Genomic DNA, 19,585 nt, shown 5'->3' with positions numbered 1-19,585 from the left:
AGTATAGCAATATTTCCTTCATTTTCTTTTTAGTTTAGTTTTGCGGTAAGTGGAATAATGGCCCCCCAAAATGTTCATGTCATAATCCCCAGCACATGAATATGTTAACTTATATGGCAGAAGAGACTTTGCATAGATGATTAAATTAAGGCTCTTGCGAGAGGAGGATTTTCCTTGATTATCTGGGTGGGTCCAATATGATCACAAGGGGGTGCTCGTAAGAGGGAGGCATATACTTTGTTAGAGAGAGATAAGGAGATGTGACAATGGAAGCAAAAGTCAGAGAGAGATTTGAAGATGCTATACTACTGACTTTGAAGGTGGGGGATGAGGCCGTAAACCAAATAATTCAGGCAAGCTGGACCTGGTGGTGCACTTGAATTCCCAGCTATTTGGAAGGCGAGGCAGGAGGATCGCTTAGGCGCAGGACTTTGAGACTGTAGTGTGTAATAATTGAGCCTCTGAATAGCTAGCTATTGCGCTCCAGCCTGGAGAACATAGTGAGACCCTGTCTCTTAAAAAACAAAACAAAACAAACAACAACAACAAAACAGAATTCAGGTGGGTTCTAGAAGCTAGAAAAGGTAAGGAAATAAATTCTCCCTAGAGCTTTAGCCCAGTAGAAGCCCAGACTTCTGACCTCTTAGAGCTATTAGATTATAAATTTGTGTTGTTTTTGCCACTAAATTTGTCATATTTGTTACAGCAGCAGTAAGAAGCTGCTATGTGAATATATATACAGGACGAATATACTATAATTTATCCATTCTTCTGTTGCTGGACATTTGGGTTGTTTGTAGTTTTTACCATTTATGGACAATGTGACTATGAACATTCTTGTACCTGTTTGCTGGTGTGTATGGGGAAAAAGTATTTCTAGGATGTATACCTAGTAAAGGAGTTGCTGAGTCATAGGGTATGCATTATCTTCAGCTTTCTTTTATAATACAGTACAATACCATTTTCAAAGTACATTCCCTTGGCATGTACACTGGACGATTAGCAAGCAACAACAAAGTATATTCCTATTAGAGGTGTACAAAAGTCCTCACTTTTTAATTTAAATACTTTCTTCTTTGATGTTAACTATGATAATGCTTCCTTTATATGGGTGAGTACTCAAAATTTGCTTCAAGTTAAAACACATTTGAGAACTAATCTATACTTTTTTTTTTTTTTTTGAGACAGGGTCTTGTTCTGTTACCCAGGCTGGAATGCAGTGGCACAATCATGGCTCACTGTGGCTTTGAACTCCTAGGCTCAAGCAATACTCCGGCTTCAGCCTTCTGAATAGCTAGGACTATAGATGCACACCACCACACCTGACTAATTTTTTAAATTTTTACAGATGGCATCTTATGTTGCCTAGGCTGGTCTTGAACTCCTGGCCTCAGGCAGTCTTACCACCTCAACCTCCCAAAGTTCTGGGACTACAGGTGTGAGCCACCTTGCCTGTCCTAATCTGTACTTTTGCCAGTCTAAAAATAGCTTTATTTTAAAAGCTTTGTTTTTTTGAGACAGGGTCTCACTTTGTCATCTAGGCTGGAGTGCAGTGGCATGATCTTGGCTCACCACAACTTCTGCCTCTTGGGCTCAGGCAATCTTCCCACCTCAGCCTCCTGAGTAGCTGGGACCTCAGGCACATGCCACCATGCCAGGCTAATTATTATTATTATTATTATTATTATTATTATTATTTTTTGTAGAGATGGAGTTTCGCCGTGTTGCCCAGGCTGGTCTCATACTCATGGGCTCAAGTCCATCTGCCTTGGCCTCTGAAAGTGCTGAATTTACAGTTGTGAGCCACCATGCCCAGCCAAAAAAATTTTTTAATTGAGGTAAAACATGCAAATAAGATTTACCGTCTTTACCATTTTATATGTACAGTTTAGTAACAATAAATACATTTATATTCTTTTTTTCTCCTTTCTTCCGCCTCCCCGTCCCCTTTTCAGCCTCTGGTAACCACCAATCTACTCTCTGTCTTCATGAGATTACTCTTTTAGCTCTGGCATATGAGTGAAAACATACAACATTTGTCTTTCTGTACTTGGCTTATTTCACTTAATGTAATGGCCTCCATTTCCATCCATGTTACTGCAAATAACAGCATTTCATTCTTTTGAATGTGTATACACATAGTGTATACCACATTTTCTTTATCCATTCATCTGGATAGACACTTAGTTTGATTCCATTTTGGCTGTTGTTAATAGTGCTGCAATAAACATGGGAGTGCAGATATCTCTTTGCTATATTGATTTCCTTTCTTTTGGATATATACCCAGTAGTGGAATTGCTGGATAATATGGAAGTTCTATTTTTAGTTTTTTTGAGGAACCTCCATAGCACCTCCATAGTGGCTGTACTAATTTCCATTCCTACCAGCAGTGTATGAGGGTTTCCCTTTCTCCATATCCTTGCCAGCATTTGTTATTGCCTTTTTCATATAAGCCATTTTAACTGGGGTGAGATGATATCACATTAATCTCTATTTTGTGAGGTTTTGATTTACATTTCTCTGATGATTAGTGATATTAAGCATTTTTTCATATATCTGTTGGCCATTTGTATTTCTTTTTTTTTTCTTTTAATGAGACAGGGTCTCACTGTGTTGCCCAGGCTGGCCTCAAACTCCTGGGCTCAAGTGATCCTTCTGCTTTGGCCTCCCAGAATGCTGAGATTATAGGCATGAGCCGCTGCTCTTGGCCTGTATGTCTTTTTTTTTTTTTGAGAAATGTCCATTCAGATCTTTTGCCCATTTAAAAATCAGATTATTTAATTTTTTTTGCTATTGAGTTGTTTGCACTCCTTATATATTCTGGTTAACTCCTTGTCAGATGGATAGTTTGCAAATATTTTCTCCCATTCTGTGGGTTGTCTACTTTGTTGATTGTTTCCTTTGCTGTGCAGAAGCTTTTTAGTTCGATATAATCCCAGTTATCTATTTTTGCCTTGTTTGCCTGTGCTTTTGAGATTTTACACAAGAAATCTTTGCCCAGACCAGTGTACTGGTATGTTTCCCCAGTGTTTTCTTCTAGTAGTTTCATAGTTTCAGGTCTTAGATTTGAGAATTCTTTAATCCATTTTGATTTGATTTTTGTATATGGTGAAAGATAGGGGTTTTTCTATTACTAATAACTTTAAAAGTAAAATTATAACAATGCAAATGCTGTAATTTAATTTGTAATCATATTAGTATGGTAGTTTTCTTTTGCTGAGAAAAATATTTTTATATGAATTTGATAAGTAGTATTTGTATAATAGGTTTCAATTCTGGGCCTCTGTGCAAATATGATCATTTTCTTTAATATTCAAGTGGTACAGGAACTATTTTGGACAGTATTATGTCTGTGAATGTGACTGTTTCTCTTCTGTTGTTTAGGAAACATGCAGAATTACGTAAGTAATTACTACTTTTTTTTTTTTTTTTTCTGAGACGGAATTTTGCTCTTGTTGCCTAGGCTAGAGTGCAATGGCGCGATCCTGGCTCACCACAACCTCCACCTCCCAGGTTCAAGCGATTCTCCTGCCTCAGCCTCCGAGTAGCTGGGATTACAGGTATGCACTACCATGCCCAGCTAATTTTGTATTTTTAGTAGAGACAGGGTTTCTCCATGTTGGTCAGGCTGGTCTTGAACTCCTGACCTCAGGTGATCGGCCTGCATTGGCCTCCCAAAGTGCTGGGATTACAGGTGTGAGCCACCATGCCCGGCCAATTTTATTGAGCACAGTCAGTGTACTAGGCACTGTGATGAATAAACACTTTACATATATCTTAGCACTTTTAATGCTTAGTGATTGTCATTACCCTTTTTTTTAATAGATGAGGAAATTGAGGTACAGAGAAGTTAAGTAATGGGCCCAATAGCCAGAATTTGAATCTAGGTACAGTAGTCTGGTCTTAATCTCTATTTTGTGAGGAGTTCCTGGAGTTAGAAGACAATAAACTTACTATAGTGTTATGTTAATATCTCAGATAATACTCTTTTAGGGAGTTCTTTTCATTAAGTCTTGTTTGGTCTGGCTTATGTTTCTTGAAGTTCCTACACAATTTAAAAGATATTTCCCGGCTGGGCATGGTGGCTCATGCCTGTAACCCCAGCACTTTGGGAAGCCGAGTTGGGAAGATATCTTGAATTCAGGAGTTCGAGACCAGCCTGGGCAATATGGCAAAACCTGTATCTCCAAAAATTTAGCTAGGTGTTTGCCTGTGATCCCAGCTACCTGGGAGGCTGAGGCGGGAAGGTCATCTGAGCCCAGGAGGTCAAGGCTGCAGTGAGCTGGGATCATGCCACAGTATTCCAGCTTGGGTGACAGAGTGAGGCTCTGTCTCAAAACAAAACAAAAAACTTCCCTTTGTGCCTCTTATCATTCTTATTTTTGTTCTACTTTATCTTTTTTACTCTATTTGTATATGCGAATCTATATGATTTAAATTACATACAGTTTGGGGCCAAGTGCGGTGGCACAGGCCTGTAATCCCAGCACTTTAGGAGGCCAAGATGGGCGGATAGCACTTGAGTCCAGGAGTTCAAGACCAGCCTGGCCAACATGGCGAAATCATGTGTCTACAAAAAGTACAAAAATTAGCCGGGCGTGGTGGCGTGTTTCTGTAGTCCCAGCTACTTGGGAAGCTGAGGTGGGAGGATCACTTGAGCCCAGAAGGCTGAGGTCACAGTGAGCTGAGATTGTACCACTGCCCTACAGCTTGGGTGACAGAGTAAGACCCTGCATCAAAAAAAAAAAAAAAAAAAAAAAAAAAAATACAGTTTGATGTCTCATTTTGAGCCCTTGAATTAACTTCACCAAATATCTATTGATTAACTGCAAAGCTCAATACTTGGTTATGGCAGAGGATAATCATTATGATATGGGTCTTCATCTTCAAGGAGTTTATAATCTAGGGGATTGTCAGTGTTTACTTATTAATTTGTTGGCTATTTTTGTAGTCTTTTTCTACCCAGCAGATTTTTTCAAATGACTTTTCACCACGTTATTCTACATTTACAAGTTGAATCTCCATTTAGTATGTTCTGTCCATATTTTGATCTTCTTTGGGTCTGTTTGGCAACACCTCCAGAGTTAGCATCTTTGTCCGAATTCATTATTAGCACGCGATTTACTTCCTATGTTAGGTCATTAAGGATATTACCAAGGAGGAATTTATTTAATTTCTGTCTTGCAGTATCTAGTGTTCTTGCACCAAGATTTTTTTTATTGTAAGTCTTACTGAAAAAATAAATATAAAATAATTCTTGGCAATATTGGTACTGTAGCTAAGTTATTAATTTTTCGGGTATAATCCATAATCTAGAACAAAAAAGGAACCTGTGGTCGTGCATAACTTTGAGAAACTATCACCCCATTACCAGTGAAGCCTGGTATATAGTTATCTATTGCTGCATAACAAATTATTCAAAACTTAGTGTTTTAAAACAACAACATTTATTATCTCACGATGTTTGTGGGTCAAGATTTTGGGTATGACTCGGGTGGATACTGTGTTTCAGGGTCAGTCATAGGCTGCAATCAAGGTATGCTGCAGCCATCACAAGACCCAGCTTGGGAGGGTTCTATTTCCAAGCTCATTTTGATGGTTGTTGGCAGGATTCAATTCCTGTAGTTTGTTTGAGAGCCTCAGTTCCTTGCTAGCTGTTGGTCTATTATAAGCAGAATCATGTAATATTTTAGCAGAAGCTGCCTCAATTCTTTGCTATGTGGGCCTTTCTATAGGGTGATATGGCAGCTCGCTTAATCAGAGCAAGTAAGTGGAAAGAGCCAGAGAGAGAGAATGTGAGCAAGATAGATGTCACAGTCTTTTATAACCTATCTGGGAAGTAACATCCTATCACTTTTGCTGTATTCTGTTCATTAGCGGTAAGTCACTAGATACAGCCCACACTTAAGGGAAAGGATCAATAGCAGGAGATGAGGGTCATTGAGAGCCATTTTTAGAAGCAGTCAGCCAAACCTGGGTGTCTTGTAGAATTCCTGGTCTTTCTCCTAGTGTTCAGTTCCTAATTGGGACAAGTCTATTCTTAGATTTATTTCAGTGTACTGAAGGACTCCACCCATTCGTCACATGATTTTTCCACTGGTAATTTAGAGTGAGATAGTGAAAATTATTTGGCTTTTATAGTTACATCTGAGGAGTGCCTAGTAGTCTTATTTAAAATTTAAACTTTCTTTTTATTATGGTAAAATATACATAAGATTTTCTTTTTAAGCATTTTAAAGTGTACAGTTCAGTGGCCTTAAGTACATTTCCATTGTTCTGAAACCATCATTACCATCTAGCTGTAGGACTTTTTCATCTTCCTAAATGGAAACTCCATACCCATTAAACACTACTTTTCCATACCCCCTCACCATGGCCTTTGGTAACCATCATTCTACTTTCTGTCTCTGAATTGATTACTCTAGATACCTATTATAAGTGGAATCATATAATATTCATCCCTTTGTGCTGAATCATTTCACTTAGTGTGATGTCTTTAAGGTTTATCTGCATTTTAGCATGGGTAAGAATTCCCAGCCCGGCACAGTGGCTCATGGGCAACAGAGCCTGGGCAACAGAGCGAGACTGTCTCAAATAATAAAAAAAAAAATTAAAAAGAATTCCCTTTCTTTCTTTCTTTCTTTTTTTTTTTTTTTTGAGAAACAGAGTGTCACTCTGTTGCCCAGGCTGGAGTGCAGTGGCGCGATCTCTGTTCTCTGTAACATCCGCCTCCTAGGTTCCAGCGATTCTCCTGCCTCCCGAGTAGCTGGGATTACAGGTGCATGGCACCACGCCTTGCCAATATTTGTATATTTTGTAGAGACAGGGTTTTGCCATGTTGCCCAGGCTGGTCTCAAACTTCTGAGCTCAAGCAGTTCTCCCACCTCGGCCCTGCAAAGTGCTGGGATTACAGGCTTGAGCCACTGCGCCTGGCCCTGTTTGATTATTTGAGGAACTGCCGCACTGTTTTTCACAGTAACTGTCCCATATTATATTCCCACCAGCAATGCAGAATGGCTCTAATTTTTTCACATTCTCACCAGCACCTGCCATATTTATTTTTTATAATGGCCATATTAATGGAAGTGAACTGGTGTCTCATTGTGTTTTTTTTTTAAATATATATAAGACGCAGTTTCGCTCTTATTGCCCAGGCTGGAGTGCAATGGCACAATCTCAGCTCACCGCAATCTCCGCCTCCTGGGTTCAAGAGATTCTCCTGCCTCAGCCTCCCAAGTAGCTGGGATTAGAGGCACCTGCCATCACGCCTGGCTGATTTTGTATTTTTAGTAGAGATGGGGTTTCACCATGTTGGTCAGGCTGGTCTCAAACTCCCGACCTCAGGTGATCCACCCACCTCGGCCTCCCGAAATGCTGGGATTACAGGCGTGAGCCACCACGCCCGGCGGTGGTTTTTTTTTTTTTTTGGAGATGGAGTCTCACTCTCTTGCCCCTGCTGGAGGGCAATGGCGCGATCTTGGCTCACTGCAACCTCTCCCTCCTGGGTTCAGGCAGTTCTGCCTCAGCCTCCCTAGTAGCTGGGACTACAGGCGTGCTCCACCACGCCTGGCTAATTTTTGTATTTTTAGTAGAGATGGGGTTTCACCATGTTGGCCAGGATGGTCTTGAACTCCTGACCTCAGGTGATCCGCCGGCCTCGGCCTCCCAAAGTGCTGGGATTACAAGCGTGAGCCACCTCCCCTGGCCCTCATTGTGGTTTTGATTTGCATTTCTGTAATGATTAGTGATGTTAGGGCTATCTTTTCATGTTTATTGACCATTTGTATATCTTCTTTGGAAAAGTGTCTATTCAAGTCCTTTGTTCATTTCTTCCAGGTTGTTATTTTGTTGTTGATTGAGTTTTAGGAGTTTTTTATGTATTCTAGATGTTAATCCCTTATCAGATACATGATTTGTAAATATTTTTTCCCATTTTGTGGGTTGTCTTTTCACTCTGTTGATAGTATTCTTTGATGCACAAAAGTTTTAAATTTTTTTTAATTACATTCTTTTTTTTTTTTTTTTTTTTTTTTTTTTTTTAGAGACGAGGTCTCACTATTTTGCCCAGCTGGACTTGAACTTCTGGGCTCAAGAGATCCTCCCACCTCAGCCTCCCAAGTAGCTGGGACTACAGGCACATGCTACTATGCCTGGCCAAAAGTTTTTAATTTTGATGAAGTCCAAATTTATTTTTTGTTTTGTTTTGTTTTGGTATTATATCCAAGAAATTATTGTCAAATCCAGTGTCTGAATACATTACCCTTATGTTTTCCTCTAATAATTTTTTTTTTTTCAGGATGGAGTCTTGCTCTGTCACCCAGGCTGGAGTGCAATGGTGTGATCTCAGCTCACTGCAACCTCTGCCTCCCAGGGTCAAGTAATTCTCCTGCCTCAGCCTTCCGAGTAGCTGAGATTACAGGCACGCACCACCATGCCCGGCTAATTTTTTGTATTTTTAGTAGAGATGGGGTTTCACCATGTTGGTGAGGCTGGTCTTGAACTCCTGACCTCAGGTGATCTACCTGCCTCGGCCTCCCAAAGTGCTGGGATCACAGGTGTGAGCCACTGTGCCCGGCCTTCCTCTAATAATTTTATAATTTTAGCTCTTAGGTTTACTTCCTTGCTTCATTTTGAGTACGTTTTTGTGTATGGTATGAGGTAGGAGTCCATCTTTTTTCTTTTACTTGTGGATATCCAGTTTCCCCAACACCATTGGTTGAAAAGACTTTCCTTTCCCCATTGAGTGATCTTGGGACTCTTGTTGAAAATCATTTGACCATGTATGGGAGAGTTAAATATTTTAACTTTTAAAAAGTTTTCCTTCTAATTGTAAAAATACATGTTTCTGTAGTAAATTTACAAAAGAGGAATTCCCCCATGCACCAGAAAATAACCATACTACATAGAAATAACTACTGTTTTTTTTTGGTGGGGGTATGGAGTCTGGCTCTGTTCCCCAGGCTGGAGTGCTGTGCCACGATCTCGGCTCACTGCTGCAACCTCCGCCTCCCAGGTTCAAGCGATTCTCCTGACTCAGTCTCCCGAGTAGCTGGGACTACAGGCACGCACCACCATGCCCAGCTAATTTTTGTATGTTTAGTAGAGATGGGGTTTGGCTATGTTGGCCAGGCTATTCTCAAACTAGTGACCTCAAGTGATCGGCCTGTGTCAGCCTCCTAAAGTCCTGGGATTAAAGGCGTGAGCCACCATACCCAGGCCTATAACTACTGTTAATAGTTGGTAAATTTCAGTTCAGGTTTTTTCTGTGCATAATTTATTTATGTGTACACATTTTTAATAGAAATGGGATCATACATATGTACTGTTTTATGTTTTTAATTTAAAACATGAAGAACTTTTCTAGGCTGGGTGCGGTGGCTCACGCCTGTAACCGCATCACTTTGGGAGGCTGAGGCAGGCGGATCATGAGGTCAGGAGTTTCGAGACAAGCCTGACCAACATGGTGAAACCCCGTCTCTACCAAAAACACAAAAATTGGCCGGGAGTGGTGATGGGTGCCTGTAATCCCAGCTACTCAGGAGGCTGAGGCAGGAGAATCACTTGAACCCGGGTGGTGGAGGCTGCAGTGAGCCGAGATCATGCCATTGTACTCCAGCCTGGGCAACAAGAGTGAAACTCCATCTGAAAAAAGAGAAAATAAAAGTTCTTTTTTTTTTTTTTTTTGAGATGGAGTCTTGCTCTGTCACCCAGGCTAGAGTGCACTTTTCTTTTCTTTTTTCTTGAGACGGAGTTTTGCTCTTGTTGCCCAGGCTGGAGTGCAGTGGCGTGATCTTGGCTCACTGCAACCTCCGCCTCCTGGATTCAAGTGATTCTCCTGCCTCAGCCTCCTGAGTAGCTGGGAACTTTACAGGCGCCCACCAGCACACCTGGCTAATTTTTTTCTTTTTTTCTATGGAGTCTTGCTCTGTCACCAGGCTGGAGTGCAGTGGCAGATCTCAGCTCACTGTAACCTCCACCTCCTGGGTTCAAGTGATTCCCCTGCCTCAGCCTCCCAGGTAGCTGGGATTACAGGCACGTACCACCACGCCCGGCTAATTTCTTTGTATTTTAGTAGAGACGGGGTTTCACCATGTTGGCCAAGATGGTCTCGATCTCCTGACCTCGTGATCCGCCTGCCTCGGCCTCCCAAAGTGCTGGGATTACAGGTGTAAGCCACCGTGCCCGGCCACACCTGGCTAATTTTTGTATTTTTAGTTGAGATGGGGTTTCACCATGTTGGCCAGGCTGGTCTTGAACTCCTGACCTCAAGTGATCCACCTACCCCGGCTCCAAAAGGTCCTGGGATTACATGTGTGAGAAACTTTTTATTTTTAAATGTTCTATAAATTGGCCAGGCACAGTGGCTCTTGCCTATAATCCCAGCACTTTGGGAGTCTGAGGCAGGCAGATCGCTTGAGCTCGTGAGTTCGAGACCAGCCTGGGCAACATAGTAAAACCCATCTCTACAAAAAAAAATATGAAAAAAATTAGCCAGGCAAGGTGACATGTGCCTGTAGTTGCAGCTTCTCAGGATGCTGAGGTAGGAGGAATGCTTTAGCCCAGGAGGTGGAGTTTTCAGAGAGCTGAGATCACACCACAGCACTCCAGCCTGGGTGACAGAGCGAGACCCTCTCTCTCTCCCCTGCCAAAAAAAATTCTACAAATTGCTTTTTAAATTTAGTTTTTATTATTAGAGTTTTAACAGCACATAATTTTTAAAGTTTAATGGTTATATACAAGTTGTTATTAAAAAAGGAGTCTTCTGGCTTCTCCACTGTGTCCCATTTTCATCCTTTGGGAAGTATCCACTTTCAGTACTTTTGGTATTTACCTCCACATCTCAAACTAAGATGCTTGTGTTACTGCTGATTAATTTTTCAGTTTTAGTCATTATCTACCAGCTTTCCACTATGGAAGATGATTTAACTTTTTTGCTGCCCATCTCATTCCTACTACACATGCACAGTTAGATCCTTTTATTTTTCCAATAATGTTATATCTTAATTTTGGTTAGGCCAGTAGTCAGAGTTTAGGCCAGTACTCAGAGTTTAATGTTGGTTAGGCCAGTACTCAGAGTTTAAGTTATTATGACTCTGTCAATGCTTTTTTTTTCTTTTCTTTTTTTTTTTTTTTTTGAGACAGAGTCTCACTCTGCCGCCCAGGCTGGAGTGCAGTGGCACGATTGGCTCTCTGCAACCTCTGCCTCCCGAGTAGCTGGGACTACAGGTGCATGCTACCGTGACTGGCTATTTTTTGTATTTTCTTTAGAGATGGAGTTTCGCCACGTTGGTCCCGAACTCCTGATCTCAGGTGATCCTCCTGCCTCAGCCTCCCAAAGTGCTGGATTACAGGTATCAGCCACTGCACCTGGCCAGAAGTGCAGTATTTTCTGTTTGGTCTGGTCATGGATCAGTTATGGCAAAATGAATGGTTTAAATGACCATTGTCATGACAACTTGAACCTTGATTACTCATTTGAGGAGTTGTTTGTCATCCCCTTACCCATTTACTTGAGAAGGCCATCATAAGCAGTTAGCCTCGACATCCCTGGCTCAGCCTCCTAAGTAGCTGGGACAACAGGCACGCACCATCACACCTGGCTAATTTTTAAAAATTTTTATAGATATGGAGTTTCACCAAGTTTTCCAGGCTGATTTCAAACTCTTGGGCTCAATGAATCTGCCTACCTTGGCCTCCCAAAGTGCTAGGATTACTGCCATGAGCCACTGCGCCTGGATGGTTATCTCTTTTTTTAAGAGTAGTGAAGCTGATTGGAAGTTCCGTGTGTGTGTGCGTGTACCACTACTGGTATAAGTTCAGTTTTCTCAGATTCATTAAATAAGTTACCTCTTGTACATCTTCTGTCCAACTTGCAAATTTTTATCATTGTCTCCTGTCTTGTATGGGTTTTCCTTGTGAATTTGTTCTAAAGAAAAATGCCTAAAACACATCATATGTTCTCAATAAATACTTGTCGAATGGATGAATGTTGCCATTGTCCTTCCAAGACCGACTAATCAATAATGGCATCTTTTCCTTTTAGCCCAGACTTTGCTTCAGGATCCTTCTCAACTTAATGTGTCAGGCTGCCCTGGAGATCAGATCTTTTTCCTACCCTGTCTAAAAGGCTAGGGAGCATGACTTACTCATCTCATATTTCCTTCACCTGTTGTCGGGGTTCTTGTCAAATGTTTGTTTATTGAAAGAATGATTGGTAAAAGTTCAGATAGTAGAGTATTAAAAAGTGTTCACTCATTCATATATATACCATAAATCAAGGTTATTAATAGTAAAAAAAAATGATTATAGATCTCTATTACATAATCTAGCCATTCCCAAACTCTCAGGATCTCTTACTAATCTTAAAAATTATTGGTACTCTAAAGATTCTTTTTCTTTAACATAGATTTGTATCTATTGATAGTTACTATATTAAAAACTAAAACTGGCCAGGCGCAGTGGCTCACACCTGTAATCCCAGCACTTTGGGAGGCCGAGGCAGGCGGATCATGAGGTCAAGAGTTCAAGAGCAGCCTTGCCAACATGGCGAAACTCTGTCTCTACTAAAAATACAAAAATTAGCCAGGTATGGTGGCGGGCGCCTGTAATCCCAGGTACTCGGGAGGCTGAGGCAGGAGAATCGCTTGAACTCGGGAGGTGGAGGTTGCAGTGAACTGAGATAGTGCCATTGCACTCCAGCCTGGGCGACAAGAGCAAGACTGTCTCAAAAAAAAAAAAAAAATCTAAAACTGAAAAATTAAAAAAAATTTAATAATAGTAAACCTTTTACATGTTAAATCTTTTAGTTTTATTTATTTATTTTATTTTTTTGGAGACAGGGTCTCACTCTATTGCCCATGCTGGAGTGCAGTGGTGTGATCATGGCTCACTGCAGCCTTGACTTCCCGGCCTCTAAGTGATCCTCTTGCCTTAGCCTCCCAGTAGCTGGGACTACAGGCACGTACCACCATGCCTGGCTAATTGTTTTTATTTTAATCTTTTGTAGAAATGGGGTCTTGCTATGTTGCTCAGGCTGTTCTTAAACTCCTGGCCTCCAGTGATAGTCCTTCCTCAGCCTCCCAAAGTGCTGGGATTACAGGTGTGAGCCACCATGCCTGCCCTAGAAGTTGTATATTTACATTTAGGTCTGTGATACATTGTGAGTTACATTTTGTGTAAAGTGTGAGATTTAGACAGAGGTTCTGTTTTTTACATATGGAAATACAATCGTTTCAACATAATTTGTTGAAAAGACTATCTTTTCTGTATTATTATTATTATTTTGAGACAGAGTTTTGCTCTGTCACCAGGCTGGAGTGTAATGGCACGATCTCAGCTCACTGCAACCTCTGCCTCCCGGGTTCAAGCAATTCTCCTGCCTCAGCCTGCCGAGTAGCTGGGATTACAGGCATGTGCCACCATACCCAGCTAATTTTGTATTTTTAGTAGAGATGGGGTTTCTCCATGTTGGTCAGGGTGGTCTCGAACTCCTGACCTCAGGTTATCCACTTGAGGCCTCGGCCTCCCAGTGTTGGGATTACAGATGTGAGCCACCACACCCAGCCTGTCTTTTCTGTATTGAATTGCCTTTGCATCTTTGTCAAATATCATTTAGCCCAGAATAGGCAAATCCATACAGACAGAAAGATTTAGTGACTGCCAGGGGCTGAGAGAAGAAGGGAATAGGGAGTGACTGCTAATGGGTATGGGGTTTTGTTTGGGGATGGTGAAAATGTTCTGGGATTAGATAGTGGTAATGGAATATTTTTGATGGCCGGGTGTGGTGGCTCACGCCTGTAATCCCAGCACTTTCAGAGGCTGAGGTGGGCGGATCACAAGGTCAGGAGATTGAGACCATCCTGGCTAACATGGTGAAACCCCGTCTCTACTAAAAATACAAAAAATTAGCCAGGCGTGGTGGCGGGCGCCTGTAATCCCAGCTACTTGGGAGGCTGAGGCAGGAGAATGGCGTGAAACCGGGAGGCGGAACTTGCAGTGAGCTGAGATCCTGCCACTGCACTCCAGCCTGAGCGACAGAGCAAGACTCCGTCTCAAAAAAAAAAAAAAAAAAAAAAATCTTTTTGAGGTATACATTCTATTTTTTTTCTTTTTAACTTTTATTTTAGGTCCAAGGGGTACATGTGTAGATTTGTTCCATGGGTAAATGTGTGTCTTAGTGGTTTGGTGTACAGATTATTTTGTCACCCAGGTAATACACATAGTATCCAATAGGTAGTTTGTTGATCCTGACCCACTTCCTACCCTCTGCCCTCAATGGACTGTTTTTCTATTTCATGTGTTTATATTTCTGTCCTTTTGCAGGTAGCTCACTGATCTGATTACTGTAGCTTTATACAGTAAGACTTAAAATCATGTAGTGTGTTTCCTCCAACTTTATTTTTTAATAAAGATTTTGGGTAATTTTTGCTTATCCACATAGATTTTAGAGTCAGCTTATTTATATGAAACATTCTGCTTAGATTTCAATTGGAATTGTGTTAAAACTGACAGTTTGTGTGAACTTTGTTTTTTTAGATGCCCTTTATCAGGTTTAGAAAATTCTCTTCTATTCCTAGTTTGCTGAGAGTTTTATACCATGAATGAATATTGAATTTTGTTAAATGCTTCTCCTATATCAAATGATAGGTCATGTGGTTTTCATTTTTAGACTATTAATCTGCTGTACTGCATGAATTGATTTTTGAATATTGAGTCAGCCTTGCATCCCCAGGATAAACCATGCCGGATTGTGGTGTATTATTCGTTTTATGTATTGCTGGATTCAGTTTGCTACTACTTTATGAGGAATTTTCATGTCTGTGTTTATAAGGGATATGGGTCTCTTATTTTTTGTTTTCTTTTTGAGACAGGTCTCACTCTGCTGCCCAGCCTGAAGTGCAGTGATGGTATCTTGGCTTACTGCAACCTCGACCTCCCTGGGCTCAGGTGATCTTCCCACTTTAGCCTCCTGAGTAGCTGAGGCTACAGGTGTGCATTACCACGTCCAGCTAATTTTTAGTATTTTTTGTAGAGATGGAGTTTCACCATATTGCCTAGGCTGGTCTCAAACTCCTGGGCTCAAGCAATCCACCCGCCTTCGCCTCCCACAGTACTAAGATTACAAACATGAGCCACAATGCCCATCCTTTGACTAGTTTTAATATCAGGTTAATGCTGGACTCATAAAATGAGATGGGAAGTGTTTTTTCCTCTTCTTTTTTGGAGAGATTGTATAACATTTGTTTCATTTTTTCTTTAAATGTTTAGTAGAATTTGCCATTGAAAAAAAAATCTAGGCCTGTATTAGTCCGTTCTCACACTGCTAATAAAGACTTACCTGAGACTGGGTAATTTGTAAAGAAAAAGAGGTTTAATGGACTCATAGTTATGACTGGGGAAGCCTCACAATCATAGTGAAAGGCAAAGGAGGAACAAAGGCACATCTTACATGGCAGCAGGCAAGAGAACGTGTGCAGGGGAACTGCCTTTTATAAAACCATCAGATCTCGTGAGACTCACTCAGCATCATGAGAACAGCATCATGGGGGTAACCGCCCCCATGATTCAGTTATCTCCCACTAGATCCCTCCCATGACATGTGGGGATTATGGGAACTACAAGATGAGATTTGGGTGGGGACACAGCCAAACCATATCATGCCCATATTTTTTTAGTAGGACTATTAAGGAGGTCCCTTTCACCTTGGGTAAATTGTGGTAGTTTATAGTTTTTGATGGTTGTCTGTGTTCACTTTCTGTGTATAATGTTGTTCATTATGTTTACTAATTATATATTTATGTCTGTGGAGTCTATAGTGATAACCCCAGTTTCATTCCTAATATTGATTATTTGTGAGTTCTTTTTTCCCAGATTTCCTAAAAGGTTATAAATTGTATTGATCTTTATAAAGAGCTGGCTTTTGGTCTCATTGATTTTTTTTTTTTCTAGGACGTTTCTGGTTTTAATTTCATTATTATTATTTTGTCTTTTGTTTCCTCTGCTTGTTTTGAGTTTAGTTTGTTTTCTTTCTTGAGTTTTGTTAGTTAACTTTCTTGCTTATTTTCAATTTAAAAATTATTTTAGTATTATATATATATTTTAAGAGACAGCATCTCTGTCACCTAGGCTGAGTGCAATGGAGTGATCATACCTCATTGGAGCCTCAACGTTCTGTGCTTAAATTATCCTCCCGCCTCAGCCTCTTGAGTAGCTGGGACTACAGGCACCCACCACACGCAGTTAAGTTTTTAAAAAAAATTTTTGTAGTAACAGGGTCTTGGATAGGTTGCTCAGGCTGGTCTTGAACTCCTGGCCTCAAGTCCTCCTGCCTTGGCCTCCCAAAGTGTTGGGATTACAGGCCTAAGCCACTACACCTGGCCTCATTTTTAATATAAGCTTTCAGTGCTATAGTTTTTCCTCTAACCATTGCTTTAGCTGCATACCATATGTTTTATTTTCCTTTTTGTTCAATTCAAATATTTTCTAATTTGCCTGGGGACTTTGTCTTTAACCATGGCTTATTTGGAACAGGCATTGGCAAACATTTTCTTTTTCTTTCTTTCTTTCTTTCTTTTTTTTTTTTTTTTTTTTGAGACAGAGTCTTGCTCTGTCACCCAGGCTGAAATGTAGTGGCATGATCTCGGCTGACTGTATCCTCTGCCTCCTGGGTTCCAGAGATTCTCCTGCCTCAGCCTCCCAGGTAGCTGGGATTACAGGCACGCACCACCACGCCTGGCTACTTTTTGTATTTTTAGTAGAGACAGGGTTTCACCATGTTGACCAGGCTGGTCTTGAACTCCTGACCTCAGGTGATCTGCCTGCCTCAGCCTCCCAAAGTGCTGAAATTACAGGCGTGAGCCACTGCGCCCGGCTTCTTTTTTTCTTTTTTCTTTTTTTTTTTTTTTTTTGAGACAGGGTCTTGCTCTGTCATCCAGGCTAGAGTGCAGTCTTGCAATCACAGCTCACTGCAGCCTCAACTTCCTGGCTCAAGTGATCCTCCCACCTCAGCCTTCTGAGTAGCTGGGACCACAGATGAGTGCCACACACCTGGCTAATTTTTATATTTTTTGTGGAGACAGTGTCTTGTCATGTTGCTTAAGTTGGTCTTGAACCCGTGAGCTCAAGCAATCCACCTGCCTCGGCCTCCCAAAATGCTGGGATTACAGGTGTGAGCCCCCGTGCCCAGCCAAACATTTTATTAAAGGTCCAAATAATAAATATGTTAGGCCTAAGTGTAATACTGTCTGTGTTGCAGTTATTTAACTCTGCCCTAGTAGTATAAAATCAGCCATACACAACATATAAATGAATGAGCATGGCTTAGTTCCAGTAAAGTGTTATTTATATAAAAATCAGGCACCTTGCCTTGTTGTTATAGTTTAATTTCCAAGTGCTTGTATTCTTGTTATCTTGCCGTTATTGATTTCTAGCTTAATAACATTGAGCTAGAATATACTAGCTTGTTATCAGAGAACATAGTATGTATGATTTCCGTTCTTTTAAATTTGCTAAAATTTGTTTTGTGACCTGGGATATTATATAGTCTCTTGGTGTATGTTCCTTGTGAGTTTGAATGTGTATTCCGCTTTTGTTGGGTGGAGTGTTCTATAAATGTCAGTTCCAGTTGTTTGATGGTTGTGTTTGATTAAGTTCACTGACATCATCTGGGTGTCCTATAATTCACTTTAATTCTGTCACTAATTGCTTCAAGTTAATGCAGACCTCACAGGTTACAGGGCTCAGTCCCACAAAGCTGCCTTCACTTCAGACTGGAGCCACAAGCCACTCAAATTTTCCCTGGTTGAGTATAAGTTTGGGCCTTCCCACAGTCCCCTTGGGTTTAATAATTTGCTTAGGATGACTCACAGAGTTCATGAAAGTGCTATACTTAAAATTACCTTTTTATTATAAAGGATACAAATGAACAATCAGATGAAGAGGACTATATGATAAGTTTGTAAGGCTCCCAAGCACGGGAGCTTCTCTATTCGTGGAGCCAGGGTGCACCACCCTCTTGGTACATCAGTATGTTCACCAACCAGGAAGCTCCCTGAGCCTTGTTGTTCAGAGTTTTTCTTTTTTTCTTTTTTATCCAGCTGAATTTAAGATTTACAGAGTTTTTAATATACAGAGTTCAGGGCTGGGCACAGTGGCTCATGCCTGTAATCCCAGCACTTTAGGAGACTGAGGTGGGAGGATCGCTTGAGTCTAGGAGTTCAAGACCAGCTTGGGCAACATACCCAGACCCTGTCTCTACAAAAAGTAAAATGAGCCGGGTGTGGTGGCACATGCATGTAGTCTAGCTACTTGGGAAGCTGAGATGGGAGGACTGCTTGAGCCCAGGAGTTCGAGGCTGCAATGAGCTATGTTTGGACCACTGCACTCCAGCCTGGGCGACAGTGAGACCCCATCTCTTAAAAAAAAAAAAAAAAAAAGCTGGGCATGGTGGCTCACGCCTGTAATCCCAGCACTTTGGGAGGCCGAGGCGGGTGGATCACCTGAGGTCAGGAGTTCGAGACCAGCCTGGCCAAACATGGTAAAACCCCCATCTCTACCAAAAATACAAAAAAAAAATTAGCCGGGCATGGTGGCGCACACCTGTAATCCCAGCTACTCACAAGGCTGAGGCAGGAGAATCACTTGAACCTGGGAGGCAGAGGTTGCAGTGAGCCGAGATCGCACTAGTGCACTCCATCCTGGGCAAAAAGAGTGAGACTCCATCTCAAAAAACAAACAAACAAAAAGAGCTTATTAAGTAGGCATGGTTGATTAAATCATTGGCCATGTGATTGAACTCAATGACTAGTAACTCTTTTCCTGGAAGTTGGGAGGTGGAGATGAAAGTTCTAGTCATGTAATCATATGCTTTCAGGTGACAGCCCCCATCCTGAAGCTGGGAGTCACTTCATTAGCATAACAAAGGCATTCATGTCACTTAGGAAATTCCAAGCACTGCCAGGAATTTGGAGATGAATACCAATTCTCTGACACCAAAATGTAAGATAGGAAAAAATAAACTGTTCTTACTACTATACTGAGTACTTCTGGCAAATGACAGAGAAGTGCAATTTGCTAGAATGGCTCTCAGAACTCAGGGAAACTATTTATGCTTACTGGTTTATTATCTAATAAGAATATAAATGAGGATACAGATGAAGAGATACATAGGGCAAAGTCTGGAAGGATCCTCAGAGCAGGAGTTTCTTTCCTCATGAAGTTAGGATACACTACCCTCACAACATATGGATATGCTTATTGTCTCATGTCTGTGTGAAGAGGCCACCAAACAGGTTTGTGTGAGCAACAAGGCTGTTTATTTCACCTGGGTGCAGGTAGGCTGAGTCGGAAAAGAGAGTCTGCAAGGGTGGTGGGATTATCATTAGTTCTTACAGGTTTTGGGATAGGCGGTGGAGTTAGGAGCAATGTTTTGCAGGCAGGGGGTGGATCTCACAAAGTACATTCTCAAGGGTGGGGAGAATTACAAAGAATCTTCTTAAGGGTGGGGGAGAAACAAATCACAATGATGGAATGTCATCATCTAAGGCAATTTTCACTTCTTTTGTGGATCTTCAGTTGCTTCAGGCC

At 41.2% G+C, this 19,585-nt stretch overlaps 1 protein-coding gene across 8 annotated transcripts in view; it reads left to right on the top strand.

Moving 5' to 3' along the window:
* Positions 1 to 19,585, top strand: part of TTBK2 (tau tubulin kinase 2) — a 175,647-nt gene that overhangs the window by 11,132 nt on the left and 144,930 nt on the right. Inside the window, exons 1-2 of one of the 8 annotated variants that reach the window (XM_054532661.1) lie at positions 1,712 to 1,838; positions 3,465 to 3,561. The exons of 6 other annotated variants lie outside the window; for them this stretch is intronic. In XM_054532661.1, the coding sequence (XP_054388636.1) occupies positions 3,476 to 3,561 (86 nt within the window). In that variant the 5' untranslated portion in view covers positions 1,712 to 1,838; positions 3,465 to 3,475. Of the gene's footprint in view, positions 1 to 1,711; positions 1,839 to 3,464; positions 3,562 to 19,585 lie in introns of those variants that run through there. One more of the 8 variants, XM_054532660.2, reaches the window with a different exon arrangement.

Source organism: Pongo abelii, chromosome 16 (assembly GCF_028885655.2).
Source record: "Pongo abelii isolate AG06213 chromosome 16, NHGRI_mPonAbe1-v2.0_pri, whole genome shotgun sequence".
Taxonomy (NCBI): Eukaryota; Metazoa; Chordata; class Mammalia; order Primates; family Hominidae; genus Pongo; species Pongo abelii.
Note: the sequence above shows the minus strand (reverse complement) of the source record. Positions and strands in the feature narration are given on the sequence as shown.